At 37.4% G+C, this 26,423-nt stretch overlaps 1 protein-coding gene across 3 annotated transcripts in view; it reads right to left on the reverse strand.

Moving 5' to 3' along the window:
* Positions 1–26,423, reverse strand: part of MYRIP (myosin VIIA and Rab interacting protein) — a 410,104-nt gene that overhangs the window by 305,387 nt on the left and 78,294 nt on the right. For all 3 annotated transcript variants that reach the window (XM_025375656.1, XM_025375655.1, XM_025375654.1), the window contains exon 2: positions 12,901–13,037. Coding sequence is in view for 2 of the 3 variants with exons in the window: in XM_025375655.1 (XP_025231440.1) it covers positions 12,901–13,010 (110 nt within the window). In the remaining variant the exon portion in view is untranslated. The remainder of the gene's footprint in view (positions 1–12,900; positions 13,038–26,423) is intronic.

Below are 26,423 nucleotides of genomic sequence, written 5' to 3' on the forward strand. Positions count from 1 at the left end.
AGTGATGGGAAAACCCATCACTATTTCTTCGGTTGTTCTTACTAATAGAGCAGTGGCAGTTTTTGTCCTTGTGAAAGGTGGCCATTTTTTAGCCACAGAGTCTCGTATCCTTCTGGTCTGTTTAAGTCTCCACGTTTTTGTGTTAGACTTCCCTAAGGCATTTTTATGATTTCATGAACAATGAAAATGGAATATCATAACACGGGTGTCTCAAAGCTTGGGCAATTATAAAGCTTTTTTTAAAAAAACTTCTTTCAATGTTAAATGATTTTTCTTAGTCCATTTCAGGGGGTCTAGTTTGTCTTGTTTAGAAGAGTATATAAAGGCTGAGTTTTTAGGGAGAATTTGAAATTTAATTCTGATAGTATCCTATCACCCCCAGAAATCTTTTTAGTTGTTTTATAGTTTTGGGGGTAGGGAAGGCCAGTATACTGTTTAGGTGGATGAAAAGACCTTTGATATTAAATTACCCAAATATCTTTGTGTGACAAAACTAATGTTTTTGTTTTTGTTTTTATTGAGGTCTTGTGTCCCTTTAGGGCTAATGGTTATAACAAGTGAATCTCATCCTCTGTAGAGGTTTGCCTATCCTCTAAGCAGAGAAGCAAATCACCTATGTATTATATTAAAATAGATTTCTTACAGAAGTCAACATCTGAGAGACCTTTTAATATTTGTGAAAAGTAAGTGTGGCTCTCAGTGTATCCCTGAGGCATGACTCTCCATATGTATTTTCTGTCTTCCCAAGTGAAAGAAAAGAGAAATCATCTTTATCTACAGGAAAACTGAAGAAAGTATTATATAAATTTATCACAGTAAATAATTTTTTTTTTTTTTTAAGATGGAGTCTTGCTCTGTCACCCAGGCTGGAGTGCAGTGGTGCGACCTCAGCTCACTGCAACCTCCGCCTCCTGGGTTCAAGTGACTCTCCTGTCTCAGCCTCCCAAGTAGCTGGAATTACAGGTACATGCCACCACACCTAGTTAATTTTTGTATTTTTAGTAGAGACGGGGTTTCACCATGTTGGCCAGGCTGGTCTCGAACTCCTGACCTCAGATGATCTGCCTGCCTCGGCCTCCCAAGGTGCTGGGATCACAGGCGTGAGCTACTATGCCCGGCCAAGAATTTACCTTTAGTTGATACTACAGTCAACAACGTATGGGGGTTTGGCACTACCAGATGGTGAGGAATATCATTAATTTCTCTAAGTTCTCACACAAACCTCTATCCTCTACCATTTGGCTTTCTTATAGGAAGGATTTGAAGTGTTATATGGGGTTGTACAGGGAATAATCAAGCCTCTTTTATATAGTCTAAAACTATAGGTCTTATTCCTTCTGAAGTTTCTGGTTTTAAAGGGTATTAAGATTTGGAAGAGGTTTTGATGGATATATTTGAATTTTGATTGGAGCAGCTAAGATAATTTTTCCAACATCAGTGGAAGACTTTGACCATAATTGATTAGGTACTGCATTTAGCAGTTTTTGTAACTTTTTATCACTGAATTATTTGGTGTCTTCTGTTTTCATATCATTCTAGTACTAATTCCAGAGGTGGTCAGAACCGAAGAACCTGCCAACCTACCGGGCACATCACCATATCTGGAGAGCCAGATGCAGCTGGGTATGCAGGAGCTAGTCTCTTCCAGCCTGAGGTATAAGAATTAGTCAGGGAAGGGGTCCTAAGTCTTAGGCCCACACCCACTGATAGAGGAGAAGCTGACACAAAATGGGAGCCTGTAAGTCAGACCAGCAGGGGGAAGGTGAGCACAGAGGGCTGGGACCAGGCCAGGGAGGCTGGCTCTCCTGGCGATTTAAGGTCTCAGCCTGGTTGCCAGCCAAAAAGTGTCTGGGTTAGGACAGGAATCTCCCCATCTGGGAGAAGAAGCTCATTATAAATCACCCTGACAGTCAGGGAGAGGTTGTTGATGAATTTCCTTCTGGAGGTATCAGGTTCAGAAATGGACCAGGAGGTGGACCTGTTGGCTTCAGAGGCTGAGTAAGGAGGAGAAGGCAGCCCTTTAACCCCAAGGCAGGAAACTGTCCCCAGGCACTGAAGGAGCCCATGAGAATAAGCAAGTTGTCACTCCACCAGCACAGCACAGAGAGAGGAAGAAACTCTGATTTCCAGGCTGTTCATCTGTGCTTACCTCCTCTGCATTTTCAGGCCATTTCTGGCTAAAGGATTTTGTACAGATCTGAATTACTATAAGTGAGAAAAGCTACTTTTTCAAATTGCTGTGGAAACTTTCCTCCTTGCTCCCTTTCAAGTCCTGAATTCTACGCACATGTAATGCCAAATAAATGCTTTCCGCAGCCAGAGGTCTAAGAAATGAAGGTCAGGCCAAGATTAATGCCACAAAAGCTTTATCAGGGCCCAGAAGTTGAGCCTCTGACATTTGCAGTGGAAAAGTAAATAAGATCAGGAACTTGGAGCCATAAAAGCAACCTAGTACAAAATTGTTATTAAATAAAGTGGGATTATGGGGAAAACATATTCGAATCTCCAAATGAGTAACTGTACATCTTTGAAGGGCCACAAGTTGAAAAGCAAATAACAGCATCAGCATGATTCCTTTTTTTCTACATTACAAGCACAGTTGTAACATCAAACTGTCCTGACCATTTCTAAAGGCAGACCCCACAGGTGAATGTCTGATAACATTATGGTGCCAAAGATGTGACATAAATTTTGAATAGTGGGCCATTCTAAAGCCAGGTGTTATTTCAAAGGTCATGATGTATTTGGTCAACCATTAACTTCAGGGAAACATGAAAGAGTTCATTCTGTCCTGAGATGCATAAACTCTGTCATGAATATGGCATGGACACAGTATGCTTTTTTTTTAAACTGTGTAATAAAACCAACACTGAGGCATGACTCAGAGACCACCTTCACGTGACAGAGACAACAATATTTGATAGCAAAGACCAATATCTGACTAATTAGCTAAAACTTTAGCTGGCTCTTACAGATACCTAAACACCACATATAAAAAAGGAGTTATCCTAAACAAAATTGGGAAAGAAAGCTTACTTTTTGGTTTTATAAATTCCAAACTGCTTAATCTTGCATTTCAGACCAGCACTGTCCAATAAAAATATAATGTGAGCCATATACATAACTTACAACTTTCTAGTAGTCACATTTTAAAAAGTAAAAAAAAAAAAAAAAAAGTGAAATTAACTTAAAAACCTATTTAAGATGTAATTTTAGAAACATTTCAATGTGTAATCAATATAAAAATTATTGCGCTATTTTACATTTTTTATAGTTGATCTTTGAAATCTAGCATTTATTTTACACTTAGACTACACCCCAATTTGGACACGACATATTCAAAGTGCTTAATTCCACATGTAGCTAGTTGGCTACTGTATTGTCCCAACTGCACACTTCTCATATACTGATTTAAACCCTACTACTTTCCCACCCCTGAACACACCCCAAGCTTTAGCAAGCACAGGTGCCAGATTTTCCAAGATGGTCCTAATTTCATCTATTCTATCCCATGGCACCTGGATGTCCTTGTTTTCAGTACCAAGGGCAGTGTACTGCCCTGGTACTGGTCTCACTCTAGGGCTGCTCTGCCTGAGTTTGAATTCACTTCTTACTCTGTACAACCTGAGCAAATTATTTAACACCACTTTAGAGCCTCGGTTCTCCCATTTTGTAAACAGATAAGAATGTGTGGCCGGGCACAGTGGCTCATGCCTTTAATCCTAGCACTTTGGGAGGCTGAGGCAGGTGGATCACGAGGTCAGGAATTCGAGACCAGACTGACCAACACGACGAAACCCCATCTCTACTAAAAATACAAAAATTAGCCAGGTGTGGTAGTGTGTGCCTGTAATCCCAGCTACTCAGGAGGCTGAGGCAGGAGAATCGCTTGAACCCAGGAGGCAGAGGTTGCAGTGAGCCGAAATCCACCACTGCACTCCACCCTGGGTGACAGAGTGAGACTCTGTCTAAAAAAAAAAAAAAAAAAAAAAAAAAAAAAAGAATGTGCTTTTCGCAGGATTGTTGGGGTAAAGGGAGATGATATTCCTGGAACCCCACACTCTTTTCAATGCTATTAGCAACAGTGAAGTAGAGTTATCTGCAAAACAGTCTCTTCCTCCCCTATCCCACCACAGGTCCTGATTTGGGGTTGTGAAAATATGTTTCCTTTTCTGTCCATATTACTTTACCCAGGATGCTCCCTGTTGCCCAGACCGATGTGTCAATCCACTAAAAAATCCAGTCCATCTTCACGGGTCAAATCAAAAACACCCTCCTTCAGGAAGTCTTTTCCTTTTCCTAGCCCCCTCCTCCAAGACAGATGTGTTCCCATGGGTCTGCCTTAATATCTTTATTTGTCATTGTCTACAGCATCCTAATTATTCATATAGGACTTAGCTCATCTTTTGGGCTCTTCTTCAAGGGCTAATAACCTTACTAAATTTGTGAGTCCCCTACTGCCCTTTCACCCCCTTCACATTTGCCCAGAAGGCTCCTGACATTCAAAATATAATTTTGAAGCAAATTAATAAATACCCAACAGCTCTGGATTAATATTGGCCTTCCATTATTGACAAAAATACCAATACTAAGACAGAGTTTTTTTAAAAAATCTTGTGAGATATCTTCTAGCTTTAAGATCAATCCTCTCCACTCTACTTTCTGCAGCCTGCACACCTGCCCTCCATGAGCATGCAGGCCCTCTTCCCAGGTCTCCCAGTTCAGTCTCCTCCTGGGCCTTCTCCCATCACAAAGTGATCTCAACCTGAGCTGTGTGCTACTTCCCACTGCACCATTAAATGCATCTGCTCTCAACTCTGATTTTTCAGGGCCCTGCCAGGTGATCTGATCTACCAATCCCACTGAAGGAACTACCTTGGAGCGTCCCCACTGAGACAGCAGATTCATTAACTGGGCAGGTTAATGCCACAGTGTTAGTGCAGAATATCAAAGAGCTACAAAAGGCCCTGAGGAGACCTCAGGCAAATGCACTCTGTGCATACACAGTTATTTCACAAACCATAAGGCATATTTATTCTAAAGACAAGGTGATCTGTCTTCCAGCTTCAAAGAAGGATATAACCAGAAGTATTTGCTAATTCATTAGCTCAATTTAAGTGTCCAGAACAAAAGACAGTAAAAACAAAGGAATGTTACTGTTTGAAATAGAAACTTTTTGAGTTTCTATTAAGTTCTTACGATAAAATTTTTGTTTAAAATGAAAATAAATCTTGAATGAAGAAAGATCACTAACTCATTTTATTAAAGCACCATGTTCTTTCTACTTTAAAAAATGGTGATTAATCCTCAAAGGAGTCTCTGTGTAACTGACTAAAAACACAAATTATTTCTAGATTTTGAGAAAGGCTATGCTTCCTCAGAGTGGGTCTCCAATACACCCTGGCAGCTCTTATTTATTTTCTCACAACACTTAGACCTGATCAATGGGGGATGGAAGATTACCCCTGGAGGTGGCAAGGAAGATGTGGGCCACATCTGCAAGTGAGTAATGCTACCATTATGGGCAACAGAAACAGGTCTCTAAAGCATTTATTTCCCCTTCCTTAACACAGCCCAGAGGAGGAGCTGACACATCATAGCTGCTGGGCTGTGGCAGCTACGCCTGAGACAGACATAGCAGGAAGTGCTATCTCACACTCACTGCCCTCTCCCCTCCCTTCCTTCCCCTGGCCCAGCCTAGGCGCCAGTTGCAGCTACAGAAAACAATTTCATCCAATCTAACCCCTACTACTCCACAGACCAAGTCCATTGGAGCACCAGCAAACTTTGGAAGTTATCCAAATGCTAACTAGCTTTTGGCAAGCACATAGTAAATGAGAAATTTTAAAGCCTGTGGCTATCTCATCAATGACTCCAAGACTCAATTTGAACACCAGAGGATTGTGCAATTAACAGTCATTTTTAAAACCGCTTTGTAAATGTTCCTGATGATATAAAATCATAGAGCATAAACTGTGATTCCAGTTTAGTTCTGGATATCTTGCTACAGGTGTCTTCTACTACCTGAGAGGCCCAATGGCAGAAGACATGGAGCCCTGGAATCAGGAAACTCAGGTCGCATCCAGACTCTTCCACTAACTGCCTATGCACCCTCTGAGCATGCTTCTTCATCTACAAGTCAAAGGTTGGGGCATAATAAATATTTGGCTCTCTTTTAGCTCTCAAAAACCATATTACTTAGAGTAATACTAGGCTATGTCACTGTAAGAAATAAACCCCAAGGCCTCAATGACTTAACGCAATAAACCCACACAAAGTCTCCTGCTGATCATCAGAAACTCTCTTCCATCCAGTGTCAAAGGGATCAGGCTCTCTCTGTCATGTGGTGCCATGTTTCCACACAAGGCCTCCAAGGACACCACAGAAGGCGAAGGGAGAGGTAGTAGAGTCATATCAACTCTTAAGTGCCCTGACCTGGAAGTAATACAGGCCCTTCCTCTCACTGTCGATTATCCAGACCTAGTCACATGACTGCAATCTAACTGCAGGAGTATGCATGGGCACATAAGATATTTGGTGAGCATTATTTATCTCTGCCACACAGGTGACATTCTATTTGCTTATTTTGATAATTTAATCTATCTATATATTTATATTAAAAAAACATCATGATATGCTACACTGTAGATGTGAAGAAAAAGTTCTTAAAATTATGTCTGCCAGATACACAGAAAGGCAGATGGAGAGGAGGGAACATGGCCTTTGACAATGAACACTAAACCAAATACCCAACACCCAAGCAGACACAGTCCATGGGGTACTCAGGAGTTGGGTACTCAGGAGTTACCATGGGGAGACCAATGCACTCAATTTGATGCCAGGCTTCCTCTATCTGAGTCACACAGGAAGCACTGGGGTCCAACAGAGGGAAACAAGTCTTAACCTCTCCCACCACTAATCACACTGAACCTCGATGGTCTGCCTGCTAGTCTGTTGATAGCCTAGGAAGCTGTATTTTGCATTTCTTCCTCCAGTGGGGCCCCTTCTCTTCTCCAAGACTTTATTTCTGCCATGAACAATGTCATCAAAAACATGCTTGTCTAAAAGCTGTCCAACAGTACCTGGTGCAGGTATAAAGACCACACTGATCCCAGCTGAGGGTCCCATACTTACCACTCAAATTCTAGTAGAAATCTAGTAGTTGGGTAAGACTTTTGAACATCATGGACTTAAATGTGGCATAGGTGCCCGGTTATTTTTTTCTACTATTTGAAAATTTACCAAGAGTTATATAATTGAGAGAATAAAGACATGGAAAAAGTCATATGATATAGATGATATATTTCATTACTGGGAAAGTATAACTGCTACAGACAAAGTTGAAGATACTGTGTTGTTATACTAATTTATTATTTCCATTGAATTCTGTTTAGGCGCTCAATATGTTTAGCCATATTCTCCTAAAAGGAGGAACACTAGAAGCAGAGAGGGCAATCTAAGCAAAGTGTAGAAACCTGAAAGTTCATGAAAAGATACGTTCTCAGTGCACAAGACCAATGCCTGGAATCACAGAACCTGGGGATAGAGCTGTTAGAGAGAGAACAGAGCCCATTGCATGGGGTGCCTCACCCCTAAAGGCTCTATCAACAGAGATGAAGGAAAAGTCAGGGTGAAGTTTCCAGAAATGTCAACTTTCCTACAAATGGGACACGGCTAATGTGCAGCAATGACCCAGCCTTTCCTGGATTCATTTTGACCTCTGAGGCTCAGAGGTCAAACAGCCCAACATAATCATGATAATCATGATAGAAGGACTCATACTCATATCTGTTTGACCCCAAAGCATGCTCTGCACATATACTACACACGGGGAGTGCTTTCCCTCTCTTCATGCTCCCCAGGATCCTCACATGACCTTGACTAGTAAGCAAGTTACTGTGGAATTTAGATTCCAGATGATAGACAAAGCAAATACTTAATGGCCTCTGCTCTCTCTCAAGACCCCTTTCCAATGACAGCAAAGAAATAAAAGCATGATTAATTCATAATAGTAAAGAGAAAAGGAAGAGAACAATCAGACACCTGCTGACTTCAATAAAGCTCTGAAAAAGAGGGAGAGGCAGCAGTAAACAATGTTAATATTTTCAATCATAGCTATACAGGGGCTACAACAGTTAAAATCATCCTATGAACAAAACAGGAGACTCAAATGTGTTTTTGGAACAGCAGGTGAATGCCCCAACCTTGTAAATGTGAGAGTAAAGCTATTATAGGGAAAGCTGGGGCACAGGGCAGAAGGAGGTAAAGGCAGGGACACTATTTGAATGTTGCACTGTCAGAACTGAAAAAGAACGGCAAATGTTGATAGAACAAGACTCAGAGATTTCCATCTATTATTTAAGTTTGAAAGATGACCAGTAGAAAACGAAGCCAAAAATAAGAATATCATCATCAAGAAACAAAAGACAAGGGTAATATAAGTAAGTGAGCTAAGTCCCCAATTTCAGAGCAGAAAATTGAAAGAATGTCTAATACTGATACATTGAAATATAGCAACAGAAGCACATGTTTAGATTAATGAAGGTCATGCCAGGAGCCCTAAAGGACAAAGAACTAAATATGGAGCAGAGGACTTAGGCTTTTCATTATAAGGTCTTCTTTACCATTTGCATAATTTTACTATTTGCCTGAAATCATCTGATAAAAAAGAAAAACAAAAACTAAAATTAACCAAGTACGATATGAACTTTTTGACACATTTACCTGAGTAATCTAGATAAAACCCAAAGCACCTGGAGGTGGGAGCAGGTGTCACCATGCCTTTTGTTCCCAGCATCCTCCATTCAGTGTTAATCCTGTTGCGTGTCTTGGAGAAATGGAATCAACACTTATTCTACTGAATTTGTAAATAAGTCCTCGCCTCCAGTATCCAGTACTGCATGTCTGCTATTCTCAGGTCTATCAATTCTCCATCTTCCCCCAACAGTCCTGCTATAAACATATAGCTTTAATGGCACTAAAAATTCAATGCATCACATCCCCAGTGCTGAGAAAGTGCCTCGTCTTACTGACACGGGGTTGACAGAATCACTTTACATAGTGAGGCCTATGATTGCCTACACACAGCAGCTGATATCTACACACCAACCACGATGTGCCTCTACTCACTGTGAGCTGTAGCAGGGAGTGGGGTACAGTAGGAGTCCTACAAAGAATGAAGGCTGTAACTTTCCCCACCTTCTCCATTCACCTGCCAGAGCCAGGACAGTCACACTGCCCCTTCCGTATGGGTAACAATATCACATCCATTCTAAATACATGCTTTTGGGAAATTAAAAAAAACACGACCAGGCACAGTGGCTCACGCCTGTAATCCCAGCACTTGGAGAGGCTAAGGTGGGCAGATTGCCTGAGCTCAGGAGTTCGAGACCTACCTGGGCAACATGGTGAAACCTCATCTCTACTAAAATACAAAAAATTAGCCAGGTGTGGCAGCTTGCACCTGTAATCCCAGCTACTCGGGAGGCTGAGGCAGGAGAATGGCTTGAACCCAGGAGACAGAGGTTGCATCGTGCCACTGCACTCCAGCCTGGGCAACACAGCGAGACTCCATCTCCAAAAAACAAAACAAAACAAAACAAACAAACAAAAACAAAAACACTTAGCTATGGATTTTAAAAAAATTTTAAGTAGCAGAATTTGGAAAAGATCTAACTTATTATAAAAGGACCTTATTAAAGGGGAAGAAAATTACAACAAAACTAAGCTCCAACTCTAATCAGCCTAACCATAAAATGACAAATTAAAAAAGTAAAATATTCTCAGAGACACCCAATGCCATGCTTGCCTTCTGAATTATCTCAGAAATAATGACAAAATTAAGAGGTTTAAGATTCAAAATAACCAGACTAGTGAGTGGACCTTGTTTGGATTCTGATTTGAACACACTGTAAAAATAAGACAGTTGGATAAATTTACTGGACATTAGATGATACTAAGGAATTATTTTAAGGAACTGGGCCTACCCTGATTAACTGTGTGATTCTGAGCAAGTTTTGTAATCTCTCTGTTTTTGGGTGCCTCCATGTAAGCTGTTGCCAACATTATAGTGACTTCAGTGAGGACTCAATAAGATAAACTGTGCAGTACCCAGAGCAGTGCCAGTTCACACTGACTGCTTTATACCTGTTAGTTCTCTTTCCATGAATTCTTCATCCATTATCCCTCTTTATATTACCATGATATGTTTTGAGGACACTTAATTCACACTTCCACCTTCTATTTATTATTACACTTAATGTCTGCATTGAAGAACAGACCATTATAAACACTGGATAAGCTCTACTACACTCAAGACCTACCCTCACAAGACCTAGCCAGAGAAACTAGGTAAATAAAGAACAGCTTTATTTACTGTTAGGAAACTAATTCAAGACTGTAAAATTTTTAAAAATCATCTATTACGAGTTATACATTCATTAAAGGAAAATATTTTCTATAATTCTAAAATATTTTCAAAGTTCAGTTCAATAATATTACCTCCTGGATTCTTTCACATACCCAAAATTCAAGCAATATAAAAAAGTGAGGCAAATGTTTGGCAATTTCAGTGATTTTGCAATGTCATAATCTCTTTTTATTCAATAGTAAGATTCTTTGCTGAAATCATTCAGAGTGTCACCCCGGTTTGCTAGGTACCTATCGAGGCACGTCACTGGTCATGGGCAGAAGACAATAGTAACAACTGTCTTCAGAGAAAAAATGTCCAGTTCCAGTGCCACAAGAGCTGCCATGGCAAGCAGTCATTCCTCTTTGGCCACCGGTGATTTCAAGCATCATTTTCTCCAATACAAGCAGGTTCCCATGACCATGCATTTTCACAGAATTGCAGTAGGCTACTGACTGCTGTCCACTAAGACTACCTGTCCTCATGAGAAAGATAGTGCCCATTTTGTTGGGTCTGCTACAGCGACAGCTGCTCTTTCTTTAAAATTCTCCTCAAATCAAGCCCTAAAGCTGCTCTTCCACATGGACTGGCACCTGAGTCTGCAGTGGAGCTAAGGCAAGTCTCCACAGTCAGAAAAGGATGTTAAACAAGGTCCTGGCTTACCTATATGTGAGTTTCCAGGAGATAAAGCTTGACACACACGGTCTTTATGATTTAAAGTAAATATTAAGATGGATTCTTCAAGCCAAACATGAAGTTAGTCATATGGATTGACAATCAATATGACTATGTCAATCAATACATGATTGACATGTATCCATTCATTCCACAGAGCTTTTGGGCACACTCACTGTGTGCCAGGCCCTGTGCCCAGAGATTGGGGCACAAAACTGATTAAGACATGGTTCTTTCCAATGGTCCAGTGGAGGAAAGAGGCTGAAAGATACAGGGAAAACACTACCCTGTAGAAACTGGTCTCAATGTAAAACGGTGACCACAAACTTCAAGTAGGTCTTAGTGCTGCCAAGCAAGTGTACTAGTTTCCCTGCTCCATCTACTCTCCTATTGTTCTGGTGACCTTTTCCATGACATTTTAATTTCCAACTTGGACCTCCCACTTGATTCCTAGTTGCAAATACATAAATGCCAAGTTGGCATCTCCTTTGGATGTCCAATATTCATCTCAAATTGAAGATGCCTGAGACAGAGCTCTCAACTTTACCTGGTTACCAAATATCCTGCTCCTCTGTCTTCATATTCAGTGAATGACAACTTCATTATTCCAGTTCCTATGCCAAAAAACCTTGGGGACGTCCTTGACTCTGTTCTCTTTTATATTGCATATGTAAATACGGAAATTCAGGATTATGCCAAAGCTCTACTCATGCCCTTTCTCACTCAGCTTAAAACTGGTAAATCTTTCCTACCACCAAAAAGGGATTGTTTTCCTTCTACCTTGGAGTACCTCAGACTTTACACTTCTTGGCAATGTTATCTCCCTTGCTAGGCTATAAGCACCTTAGTGTAATCATCTTTATTTCCACCATATTTTGGTCTCACATAGTATATATTAAATATATACTTGTTTGATGAAAGACAAGAAATCTGTTAATAATTAATTGATTTTTTAAAACTGTGCTAGACACTGTTCTAGCTGTTGGATAATCAAAGTGAGCAAAACAGGTTTTTGCTTAGTGTCTAAGGAAGAAGTTGGTGGTGTGAATAAACCTATGGAATCCCAAGGAATAATAGGTTTATAAATGAGGGAGATTAATACTGACCTACCATCAGGTTTCAATACATCAGGCCTAAGACATGACCTCATTTCTATAGCTCTGACTTCTTCCAACTTAGGCATAGTTGGAACTTACCTGCCATAGTATTTCCCAACTGACCTGCCATAGTATTTCCAAGAGCATTTCATGGGGAAATACCAACTGCAGAGGAGTCAGGAGACTACCTCTTTAGGCTTCAGTTGCCTCTTCTATAAAATGAGGGAAGTGGTGCTAAGCCAGGTGATCCCATCCCAGCCTGGTGGTCAGTTTCCTTGTATCTGATCTTCAAAGCTCTTTTCCTGTGCCACAGTAGCTGAGAGTTTAAACAGAACATTGTACATATATGAGACTAATTCTCACAGGAACTGTTCACTTAACACTTTGGTTATCCTTCAATATGACCTTCCGACAAAAAAACTAAGGCCAAGAGGAAGCTCAAGACAGCGTGTTCACCAAAAGCTCCACTCATTCTATAGCTGATAACGACGTACAGGGTCAGAAGTCCCAACAAAACCCTGATTGGGACTGTGAGCAGCACATTTCTGAACTGACATTTCTGAAACTGGCAAACCTTTCTATAAAGGACGGGACATTCTTCTGACAACCCTAAGTGTGTGTCCAAACTCAGGGCTAGCAGGAGGCAATACCCTCAGGAAACCTGTTTTGCTTGTCCACATGTGGTTTGCTGTACCCTGTTGGGCAATACAGGCATCTCACCTTAGTCGTTCTTCTTCTTTTTTGCGAAGATTGAAGTCTCTCTGAACCACCTGAAGAACATGCTCTGTTTCATCATCAGTCAAACCAGACAGGTCCAGCTTCCTCCCCATGGTTACTCAACACAGGTGAAACAAGACCTGGGAAACCAAAATGATACAAGCAAGATAAAAGCTCTACATGGACAAAATCAACCTATTTTGTTATTAAAATAAAGTTAAATATAGCTTTTATATATAAGTGTTTATGTAAGGTACTATCTTTCTCTGGACTCAGACTCAGCAAATATTTACAAATGACCTCAGCAAGGCCACAGAGAAAAAGAGAAAATAATGGATCATCTGCCAGTTTCATCATCCCAAGTCTTAAGAAAAAAAAAATTCTTTATAACAAAATGAACCATACATAAGACTCAGTATGGATTTCCACAAAATACCAAAAGGCAATATCTGAAAGTTCTAAACTTCTGTGCTTTGAAGTTCTAAATGTTAAGTATTATATGTAACTGGAAAATAAAATAATACAAATAAAATAATTATTTTATAAAATAAAAATGTTAATCTATAAAAAGAAAATAATTCTAATATTTTTTAAAAATATCCTATGTATACTATATCCCTTAAAGTTTTAACCACATGACTATGAAATACAAACTAAAAATCAATAAATTATCTTCTTCAAAAGGATAAAAACATAGATAAATAATCTTATTTTGCCATTTTCTCAGCAGCAGCAAAGATGATATTGTAGGGAAACACGTCTAAGCAGTACAGACCTAAAAATTATGGGAAGCTCTATTTTTAAAAATAATTGTTGGTTGGACGCAGTGGCTCAAGCCTGTAATCCCAGCATTTTCGGAGGCCAAAGTGGGCAGATCACCTGACGTCAGGAGTTCAAGACCAGCCTGGCCAACATGGTGAAACCGTATCTCTACTACAAATCCAAAAATTAGCTGGGCATGGTGAGGGGCACCTGTAGTCCCAGCTACTTGGGAGGCTGAGGCAGGAGAATCGTTGGAACCTGGGAGGCAGAGGTTGCAGTAAGCCGAGATCGCGTCAGTGCACTCCAGCCTGGGTTACAAAGCAAGCCTCTGTCTCAAAAAATAGAACTGGCAAATAAGTATACAGAATAATGCTTAATTTCAATGGCAATTACACAACTACAAATTAAAACTATATTTCACATCCACCAAAATAAAAATTATATCCAATGTTGGTGGGAAGTAGGACAATGACAATTTTCATTTGGGGGTATAAATTGTACAATCTCTTTGTAATACAATCAGGTTTCATTTTAAAAGTTGAAAATTTATATACCCTATAAACCAGCATTTCTGCCACGCTTAGGCATATGCTTCAGATATAATCTTAAAAATATGCACCAGACATCAACTGGGTTGAATCATATGAAATTTTTAGTTGGGATCATTGACCTATAAAAATGACAATTTCACATAGTTAACCTAACAGAAGAATAGTAACAAAAGTCACATTCAGAATAGCAAAATAAATAAATAAATAAATAAAACTGGAAAAACACTAAACATCCATAAATAGGAGGAAGGATTTAAAAAATAGGGCATATTTGTTTTCTACAATAGAATATTCTACTACAGTGGCAAAGAACAAACAATAGGTACATTCATCAACAGGGATAAATCTTAACATAATGTTGAGACAGAGAAGCACACTACATATACAGAATACATGTACAGCATGCATACAAGTATGATTTTTTTAATCATAAGGGTCTAAAACATAGAAAGTCAAAAAACCATTTTCTAGGAATAAGTGTGGTAAAACCAAAGTGGAATGTGGTACTTCTAAGGAGAGGAGAGAGGAGTTCATTGGGAATAATCACACAGGGGCTTCAGAGCTATCAGTAATATTCCATCTCATTAGAAAGACAGAGTATTGCTGCTACTGCTTCATCTTGTTATTAAAGGGTTGAAGTCATGTATACTATTGTTTTTAAGGTATCTTCTATTAGCATAAAATCAACCTAAAACTAAATAGAAATAATATAATCTATAAAAATCATAACTAAAGCAAATACTTGCAGCATTGTTCAAGGAATATGCTTATTATTTACAATAAAAATAATAATGATTATAATAGATCACTATTTGATTGGTTATCTACTATGTTCCAGATGCTCTAGTTTATACGTACATATAAATATATTTATAAATGTATATGTAAATTTATACATTCCCATAAAATCCTATTGACAGTCACTACCACCACCATTTACAAATGAGAAAACAGGTCAATTATACATGATGTCTAAGACAATGGCAACCTGGGATTTGACTGTGTCTTGGTCTGACTCAGAGTCCCTGCCTTAATGTCATGTAAATGCTTTCTGTAAGAGGCAGAGGAAATTCTGGACCTCAGGTTTTAAAATCTGATGTCCAGAGTTCCCTTCCCCCTTTTTCTAGCATGTAATGATTAAGAATAGGAGACCCCAAGCATGGTTGCTATTTAAAAGAAGGTTATCTGTCCTTTTCATTTTCAAATAATGGTAGTAAACATAGAGAAGGGAACGGCTCAATCCCCAGAAATCTTTTGCTAGATGATTTAAAACCTTATGACTGCATAATGCGAACTAATCTCAAGATTTAACCAACAAATCACAACAGGAATTCCAACTATTTTTTTAAATTTTATTTTTCACTCCATTAATGCTATCTGTCAAAAATAAATTGCCAGTTCACTTTGCCGTGTGGTGTTAGGGCTGAGGGCAGGAAGAAACCTAGTGTACTTGCACTAGGTTTCAATTAAGTCAATTAGAAGTAACATCCCATCCACAGGCTGCAAAGGCAAGGGAATAAGCTCATGGGCTGCCATCTTCTAGCTTCCTGATGAGCAAAAAGACACAGACTAGAGGGCACACTGAAAATGCAGGCTGATTCTTCCTTTAAAAAGCCTCATTAAATGTGTTAATGGCATTTTGGAGTTTCCTGGAAGGTGACGTTTCTGTTCCTTTAACTTCGTTTCACTGGCTTTGGTTTCTGAGAATTCTAAATGAGATTCTAAGATGCCCAGTTAGTGAAAGACTGAAGTGGCAGCTTTGATCATATCAACTCTAAAAAGAAAAAGAAAAAAAAATGATCAGGACTTGTTTTTGTAAAGAAATAAATAAAATAGCTCTAAATGGACAAGTCAGAGATTGAGAACACTTTCTGTAAATTGGTAAAAGCTTCTTCCTTTTTCTACAACAAACACAATCAGAGTCCCTGTGCAACAAATGAAATAGTATCCTAGAGCTGGAGAAGGCTCGTATCCATGAATAAGAGGACACATAGGTATGACAATCTCATTTAAGGATGAGAAAATGCAATCAGTCCCAGGAGAGAGAAGCAGTCTCCCAAAGACACATAGCCAGTTCAGATGCTCCTGACTTCCAGACCCGTGCCCCCACCCCTTGATTTCTCTGGTTTATAGCCAACCAACATGACAACAGAGAGGATATGTTTTTAAATTTACTAATGAGAAAATTAATATGTCAACATTTAATTATATCACCACTTCCCTAAAGTGTGTTTCTCGGGTTATTGTTCCCACAAGCAGTTTGAGAAAGGGACTCTGAGGTGAAATAAATACAAGAAATGCTTCTAATTATATTGCCTTCGTGAGGCTTACACAAGCCATATTAGCTTATCAGAGCTTCTAAGAAGTCTGTCAGAATCAGTTTGCTTTTGCTTAACTCTGTGTTTCTCACACATATATGTCTGCAGAAACCTCTTTCTTTGGTAACATCTACCTTTTCACATCCAAAGAAATGACTATCTGGTAAGCTCTACACTAAGTCAAAGCAGTGATGACAAACTCCAGTAGCTATTCCAACATAATTACTGAATTGATTTAGCTGTTTTTCAAATTTAATTATCATAAGAAGCAACAGAGTTAGATGAACTTTAGAAGAAGCTGATGATGGATGCAACTTTAAAGCTAGGAGACCAAAAACAAAGGCAGAATTGTCTACGCTATTCTTGGCTAAAATAACTAACATGAGGAAGGACACAGATGTGTCTACAGGCACTGGTTAATACAACCTTTGCAAATGAAAAAAAAAAAAAAACCCAAAGAGAAATTACAAGAATACTTAGTACATAATGGAAGATTCATTATAAAAGGTCAATGTCTACATAAGTGACATTCTATTAAAGTACCTAGAATAGAAGGGTCAAGGACAAATGCTTAAATGGGATTTTCACAAACCCACAGTACATTTTTGTGTGTGTGATAATGCACCTAATATAAAGAGAAAAGTAAAACTATAAAGTCCTAAGAGTGATAAAGGGTAATTATTGCTGGGGCTTTGCCCTTTGACCATGGTGGGTTTGGGTTACAACTGAAAAGAAATTTCTTACAACTATAGAGAAACCTAAATGTTAAGACTCTCACATTTAAGGCACAGGGGATAAAATGAACTTGGCCTACAAAGGACAAAAACAACAACACTAATAATGAGAGATGTGCTTTCACTGTGTCTGTTCTTTGGAGCAAGTGATGCTTGAGCTGTATCACTCACTCACTGATCTTCATTCTTTCACCTTCAAGGGTGTTACCCTACCATGAACTGGCCCCTTCTCTGAAATTCACACCTGACCTATGCACAGCAGTGGGCCCAGAGCAGACAGGGTCACACCACTGGGGCACAGCTGATTGGACCAGGCATGCCACCTGACTTATGCAAAATGTCAGAGTCTCTGTCCTGGCAATTTGATATTTGATATTCAGTGAGTAGATGTTAGTCTTGGTGTTCTATTTCTCTCCAGCCTGAGAATAGCACCAAATATCCTTTTATTACTGAAATACATTTTCCATTTTGTTTTTTGTTTCCATTTATCACTTTAGTTTCTTTAAGTCACTAACAAATGCTCCTTAGAATTCTCACAGAGCTGGCCGTGGTTGGCCAACTGTCCTAACACCATTTATTAACCACTCTATCTGATTTAGATGATCCATGGACGGGATAGATTGGCATGCGCGCACACACACACACACACGTTTTTCTCAGGACTTTCTGGCCTGACCTGTTCTAAGCTGGTGACTTAGTAGTTGATCTCAGGTAAGCAACACACTTTAAAACCTAGTATTGCAAATCGTCTCTCATCATTTTTATTTTTCAAAACTGTCTGACTTTTTGACATTGCCCATTTATGTCCCCAGATGAACTTTAAAATCATTTTATTAAGGTAGAATTAAAAATCCAAATGAATTTTTTATTAATTTGTCAGTTGATGGGAAAGAACAGCCATCTTTACAATATTAGTTCTTCTCATAAAGGAATTGAGATTCAGTAGAAGTTTAGAAATAAACTAAAAATAACACCCAAATTTTTACTGTGAAAAAAAGGTCGCATAGCAAAAAAACCCAAAAAAACAAAAAACACAATATAGATAAAATTAAAAGGCAAGCAACAATCAGCCAGGTGCAGTGGCTCATGCTTGTAATCCCAGCACTTTGGGAGGCCGAGGTGGGTGGATCACTTGAGGTCAGGAGTTCGAGACCAGCCTGGCCCATATGGTGAAACCCCATCTCTAATAAAAATACAAAAATTAGCCGAGAGTGGTGGCAGGCACCTGTAGTCTCAGCTACTCAGGATGCTGAGGCAGGAGAATCGCTTGAACCCAGGAGGCGAAGGTTTCAGTGAGCCGAGATCGTGCCACTGCACTCCAGCCTGGGCAACAGAGCGAGACTCCGTTTCAAAAAAAAAAAAAAAAAATGCAAGCAACAATCTAGAGAAAACCATGGAAGATAATTAACCTAATATATTAAGCACCCTCATAAAATACAAGAAAAATATAGAACTCTCTAAAAGATAAAATGACAAAGTTCAAGAGAAAAAGCACCAACTATGTCCAATACATAGTTTAATAAAATATCACATATCATTAATAATGAAATGTTGCTAATTATAGTAAGTTGCAAGTTTTCATTTAATAAGATTCTGGGAACACAGGTACTCATATACATTAGTAGAGGGACTATAAGTAAGTATAAATGTTTAGATGGCAAACTGGCAGTAATTATCAAACGTCCTTAAATACTGACCCAGCCATTTCAATCTGCATAAGAATTTTCTTCAAGAGTTGAAAAAATGTGCCAAGACATATGTACCAGGATGTTCATCTCAGTGTTGTCTATTACAGAAAAATACTGTAAATAAACTGAAAGTCCAAAAGTAGGACAGGTTAAGTTGTGGTACAATCACACAATACAATATTTTATGTCAATAAAATGTATTTAAAGGAAAGGCATTTATGACATATTAAGGTAAAAAGTCAGATGAAAACTATAGCATATAGTTTACCAAAATAATATGTCAATACAAGAAAGTATACAGCAACACTATTAAAATAGACCCAAATGAACTTGTCTATGCAAGTGTCCATCAACAGAAAAACAAACTGTGGTATATTCACCCACTGGAACACTATACAGCAATAAACACAGACAAACTTCAACACCATATTAACGGTATAGGTATATTGTATTGAGCAAAGTAAGTTAGACTGATGATCCCAATTACATAAAGTTCAAAATCAGGCAAAACTCTTTTGGAATGTTAGAAGCAGGATAGTGGTTACTCTTTGGAAGGAAGATAGTGGTTAGATGGGGCCAGGCTGGGGAAGTGGTGACGTTTCTCAATCTGGGTGCTGGTTACGTTGATGGGTTCAATTTGTGAAAATTAATTTAGCTATATGCTTATGATTTGTGCATTTACATGTATGTCATGGCTCAATAAGAAGTAAAATAATATAGTATGAATAGTATAGTCTTGTATAAATAAATAAGATAGAAATATACTGAAAGAAAAATCACAAAAAAATTACCAACAGTTACCAAGTGATAAAATTTCATACAATGACATTTTTAAAAATTTGCTTTTGCAGATATTTTCTCTTCCTTTTACAATAAACGTTATTTGAATAAACAAATTATCAAGGATATGTATGAGGATATTCATTTTAGTGTTACTTACAATAGCAAAATTGTTCAAATTACTAAAATGTCTAATGATAAAACATTGATTAAATTTGCTTTCATATAGCTCTAAGATAGAATACCATACTGCTATGAAATGGATACAGCATTGACATAAAAATGTTCAAAACATATTTATAAATAAAAATTATAGATTAAAAAACTATATTAAATTGTCTCAATTTTTTATTTTTCTAAAAAATGTGTGTGCATGTGTGTGTGTGTGTGTGCATGTGCGTGTGTGTGTGAATTCCATTGAAAATAATTAACAAATCATGCGAAATGTTCACAGTGCTAATCTCTGGGCAATAGGATTTCTTATGATTTTTAGTGACTGATTGTTCTTGTTTACTTATATTTTCCAATTTTCTCACAATGAACATGCATTGCTTTCTTAATGAAAATAAATGTTACTATCATGTTATAGGAAACAGCCTGAAAACTGGTCCCTATTGAATTATAATTGATGTCATATTAATTTATAGCTGCAGAGACCATAAAACAAGAGGTGGTACAACACCAGCTACTAAAAACTTCCATTTTATATAAAGCGCTTGAAATAATGCTTAATGGCTACTCCATTAGCATCAACTGGTGAACAAACTAACAATTACTCAGGTTCCTATTATACTTCAAGAATCAAAAAGAAAATTATATTTAAAAACTTGGAAAACTTTCAAAAAACCTGGGGATGAGCACAGGATAATTGCAGATCTTAGTGTAATTAATGCAAGGTGAGTAAATCCTTCCAATCCGAAAAGGCCAAGAAACAAAAACATATAGTACAGCCTCAGGCCTTATTTAAACTGCACAATTTACAAAAATCTGGAAGACATAAAACCATCTATAAAAGAGTTTTGGATTTTATTTAGAAGGCCATACAACCCACTTGGTCAAGTTTGATAACATCAGCTGACATAGGAACCAAAACAAACTCTTACCATACTTGGCTTGCACGAACCTCTTAAAACACAAAGGGGATGTGTCCCTTTAAAGTTTTGCCAGGTGACAAAAAGGTTGGAAGAATATTTTAGATATGGAAGAAAAATAGAAGAGAACCCCCTCAAGAAGGAAATGGAGATATGAAACAAATAAATGATGAAATAAACAAACAAAATTGAAAAATTTGAGATTATCTGGGAGGAGTAGAGAAGAATGAATCTCAAGGAAAACTGATTTTTAAAAAAATATTTAGATTTTTTACAACTATAGAAACAATCTTTAAGTCATTGATTCAGTTTTGGAATTATCTTGGTGTGGATTATAAGGCATGGTTATAGTGCCAAAGACTAAAAAGTGAAACCATAAAGGTAATAAAAGAAAACATTAGATGATTCTTTTATAATTTCAGAGTAGGAAATGCCTTTCTCAATATGACACAAAATTCAGAAGTCATAAAAACACTGAAGAGATTCAACATAAATTTTAAATGTCTGCATAATAAACAACATTATAAGCAAAGTCAAATGCAGAAAAAATTGTCTTTTCACATCAAAGACAAAAGAATGACTTCCCCCAATATAAAAATTTCAACAACTGGAGTTTTTTTAAAAAAGAGCAAAAACCCAATATAAAAATAGACAAAGAGAAAAATAGCAAAGGAAATAGAGTTTACAAAAAGAACTATAAACGGCTCATAAATCTATCAAATATATAAAAAGATAAGTGCAGACTGAAGGACTTTTTGTTATTTAACCTATTGGCTTTGAAAAGATTGAAAAGCTTGTATCATATTGTGCTGTTAAGTCTATGAGGAAATAGGCACTTTCATACATTGCTGTTAGAAATGTAAATTTATACCACTTCTATAGAGGGCGATTTGTCAATATTTATCAATATGACAGGGAGGGAGGGTGGGAGAAGGGGAGAAGGAGAGGGAGGTGGGGTGGAGAGAGAGAGAGAGATTGATTGACTTTCTTTGATTTTTAGTGGTTCCACCTCTAGGAATTTATCCTACAAAGACAATGCACTTACATTCATGCAGAAAAAATGATGATTGTATAGCCATACAATGGAAAAATATGTAGCTGTTAAGGAAAAAAGGAAGAAAAATTATTTATGAGCAAATATGGAAAGTTCTTCAATAACTTACGTATTTAAAGGGTTAAGTACAAAAAGCAAGATGCAGAAAAGTAGGTATAGTATGTTATCATTTGGATAAAACAGGAGAAACAAAATACATGTTTCTATTATATACACACACCTTGCAGTTTGAGTTCAAAAGCAGTAATCTGGCAGAATTTCTTGCTTGTGTGAGGTCAGTGTTTTATATTAAAGCCCTCAACTAACTGGATGGGAGCCCACCCACATTGTGGAGGGTAATCTACTTTACTCAAAGTCCAACCATTAAATGTTAATCTTATCCAAAAATCACCCTCATAGAATATCCAAAATAATGTCCAGCCACATATCCGAGCACTGTGGCCCAGTCAACTTAACATGAAACATTAACCATCACAATTGTGTTTTCTTTCTTGGGTTTATAACTTTACGCAGCAGGGAGGACCAGAGAGGGACAAGTCCATGCCATCTTGTCTGAATTGTGGTCTCTCCCTCTCATTTCTTAAGGGTGGTCTTGCTTGTTCTGAAATTCTAAATAGATGCTGTTTCGTTTTAGCATTTTAGGATAGTATTCCATGGTCTTCCAGATATTCTACTGGTTTCTAGTCAGATATCAACTACAATCTATTGCATGCCTTTTGTTCTCTGGTTGCTTTTAAGGATTCTGCTTTGATTTTCAGTTTTAATATAATGTGACTAGAATTCATTTTGTCTTATATTTTTGTCCTGATTTGTAGAGAGTTCATAGAGAAAGCATTTTGTATCCGTAGATTTAATAAACTTTCATCAGTTTTGGAATTTGGAAAATTCTCAGGTACCTTCTCTTCGAATAATATCTCTTTTTGAACCTGTTTTTCTTTCTGTGGCTCCAATCACACACATTAGTTGGACTTTCTTACTGTATTGTTCAAGTCAGATATTCTCTCTTCTGGTTTTATATCCTTTTGTTTTCTCATACTTCATTCTGGATATTTTTCTGACCTAGATCAGAAATTCTTTATTTATTTATTTTCTCTTCATGTATATTAAATCTGCCATTAAACATATATTTCAGGTTTTTTTTGCATTTTTCAATTCTAAATTTTCTTTTTTATATATAATTTCAACTTTTAGATTCAGGGTGTAGATGTGCAGGTTTATTATATGATAAAATTTCTGCTTTATTATTTTTTACTGGTACTGGTTTTTCTGCCTATATTCCTAATCTTTTCCTTTATCTCCTTAAATGTAGTAACATATAGTTATTTTTAAACCTGTGAATGATAACTCAGTATCTGGGGACTCTGTAGGTCTGTTTATATTTTCCATTTCTTCTGTTCCTTTATGTTTATTTCTTCTCATCTACACTTGTATGCAGTTATTTTCCTCTAGAGAGGATGTATGTTTGTTTCTGTCAGGTGCCTACAGTACCAGCAAGCTTGCATGCATTAGCAGTTTCAGGATTGGGACAATTTGAAGCTAAGCTGCAGTTCCTACACAGGTCTTCTACATCCAATTCACTCTTTTTGTTTGTTTGTTTGTTTTTTGTTTTTTGTTTTTTTGGTTTTTTTTCTCTGTAATCATTCTTTTATTATTATTATTATTATTATACTTTAAGTTCTAGGGTACCTGTGCATAACGTGCAGGTTTGTTACATATGTATACTTGTGCCATGTTGGTGTGCTGCACCCATCAACTCGTCAGCACCCATCAACTCGTCATTTACATCAGGTATCTTAATAGGTAAGACTTTTTGAGATTTCAACCCAAAGTGAGAATTTGTCAATAGGATCCCTCCCCTTGCCAAGCCTCTAATTCCTATCTCCCTATCTCCCTATATTTGACAGGAACTGTCAAAAGTGCTGTTCAGCTTCACAAATTGGCAAGTGCCCCAGGAAAAACCGGCCTCAAATGCTGTTCTCACCTTCTTGGACCATTGTGCCCCATAATGGGCTCTGGTCCAATGACTCTTCAGTATCTTTTTATCTCTATAATGGCTTTAAAGAGACATATTTTATTATTTTTCTCTCATATTTTATTCAGTTTTTATAGATGTCCTCAGTGGCAGGACATCCAATTGTCTGATCTGCCACTAACAGACATACTGTTCTGCTATATTAATGGGGGGACAGGTGGAGTGGGGAGGGTTATATGATTATGGTCCTTGGATTGTCTAACCCTGTATTCCTAATTCAAAGTATATAATAGCAAACATACCATATTTATTAGAAGTTACACACTGTTTTAAGCACATTGCATATTTAACTAATGTATTCCTCATAACATTAGGAAGCAGGTAGTATTATTAACCTTCTTTTACAAAGAACAAAACTGAAGCCATGAGAAAGTAAAAAACATGCCCGAGATCATTCAGCTTAACTGCCTCCAAAGACCATGCTCTTAACCATTAAGGAAAACTGGGCCTAGTTAAAATTACTCAAAATTATATTAATCAGCCAGCCAGAAATGATGCATAATTGTGTTCTAACTAAAATAGAAAAATTAAAATAATATTTAAAATAATTTTAAATGTCATTTATGGGTTCTAAATCTCTATTTTTATACCCACCTTTGCAAACTCTCTTAAGACTGGTGATAAGATTTGTATCCAGCTGGACATGCAAAGTTGCCTAACATACAAGCCTAATATATCCTTTGATGAGATGCAAAACGGAAGGATATTTTGGATAGGATCAAATCTGCTCTGAGCATCTAAACTGAAACTAGGCCACAGGGAAAAGAATTAACATGCAAAACACTTCCACCTTTCATGAGCATAAACCTATGGGTCTTCAAATCGCAAAGGATGACTTCAGTGCATCACTCATGATACTACAGCTCACTAAAAAAAAGCTAACAAGAAAAAACGGAGCATATTCAGATATCAGGTTTAATGCTCATAAATCAGATTAAATATTATAAAATACTAAGGATTAATTTTCACAAAAATACTTCCAGTAAAATGTATTGGACTAAAACACTCATTTCCTATGCTGTCTCTCAAAACTCTACGAAAAAGACGGAAAAAAAACCCCTCAGGGACAAAGAAACGAGAGAGAAAAAGACAAGAAGAAGAAGAATGTCAACAATTTTTTAAAAGATGGAAGTATATAGGAAGGAAAACTGACTTGGTAGGGTGAAAAAAACTGAAATCTAAGCCTGCAGAGTAGAAAGGCAACAAAATAATGGCTATTTGTTCCATAAGAGCTAACGAGGTTTAAAAAAAAAAATCAGGAGTCACCAGGGTCCTCCAAAAATGAAGATAAAGGGTGAAGTAGAAAGGTAACTTCCTCTCAGGAGAGACTAGGCTAGAGAGGCTCTGGATTTTAAGACACTAGGCATAGCTGAGCAGTGTAATGTCACACTAAAAATAGGAAGATTCATTAAAAATCGACATCAAGAACACTGAGGCCTCTGACTCACTGCCCATACTTGTTTCCCAAGATAGTGGCACTTAGGTTATACCTGAGCAGCAGACAAAAACATTTCTTTGAGGAAAAAACTGATACGTTTAAATGAAAGCCCTGGAGATACTACTAACTGGAAATTTTCCCAACTGGGGAGCAGCAAGGAAATAGCTTGCTTTATTCTATGGTGAACCCCAACCTCCCCACTCGTTAAGGTGCCTCCAATCAGCATTTTATTGCATATTTTTAAATATGAGTGAACAGCCCAAGAATGTCAGATATTTGAGGAAACCTCCAACTTGAAAGACAAAGAACAAAACTAATAAACAGGATAACAGAAGAAAAGGGTATAATGCTCAGAGTTGAAGAAAACCTTAAAAAACCCTATGATATTTAGATGTGTCAGAAGATACTGATTTTATCCATGAAAAAGAAACAGGATGCTAAATTTAAAAAAAAAAATTAGTTAGTGAACAAGAATAAACTTATGGAAGCTGAAAACATAATGACAATAAATAATTCAATAGAAAGCTTGGAAGATAAAATTGAGGCAACTTCCCCAAAACAAAGAGAAAATAGACAGTTAAAAGAAGAAAGTTAAAAGAGATAGAAAGAGACAACAGAGAAGATTGAAAAGAATGAATTATTTTTAAAATTATGCAAAAATTCCTCAAACTGGGAAATGCTAATTTCCAGATTAAAAGGACCCATTGAGTCTCCAACACAATGAATGAAATATGACATCAAAATATATCAAAGAAAATTTCAGAACACCTGGGATAAATCATAACAAAATGTGCTACCATTTATTGCATTGTATGGGTAAAGAACTGCTTAAATATTTATGTGTATTGATTCATTTAATTGTCACAGACCTGAAGAGCTAGAAACAATTATTATTTGCAGATGAGTAAATGGAAGCAAAAAGGCCAAGTAACTTGTTAAAGCTAACACATTTATGAAGTAGGAGACAGTAATATGAAATGAACCAAGCTGTCTGGTTCCAGGGAGGCCTCTTAGCATTAGCACTGTTTTTACTGGAAACAAATATAAAAACAAAGTCAAATTTTTCCTCAATGAAGAA

Source organism: Theropithecus gelada, chromosome 2 (genome assembly GCF_003255815.1).
Source record: "Theropithecus gelada isolate Dixy chromosome 2, Tgel_1.0, whole genome shotgun sequence".
Taxonomy (NCBI): Eukaryota; Metazoa; Chordata; class Mammalia; order Primates; family Cercopithecidae; genus Theropithecus; species Theropithecus gelada.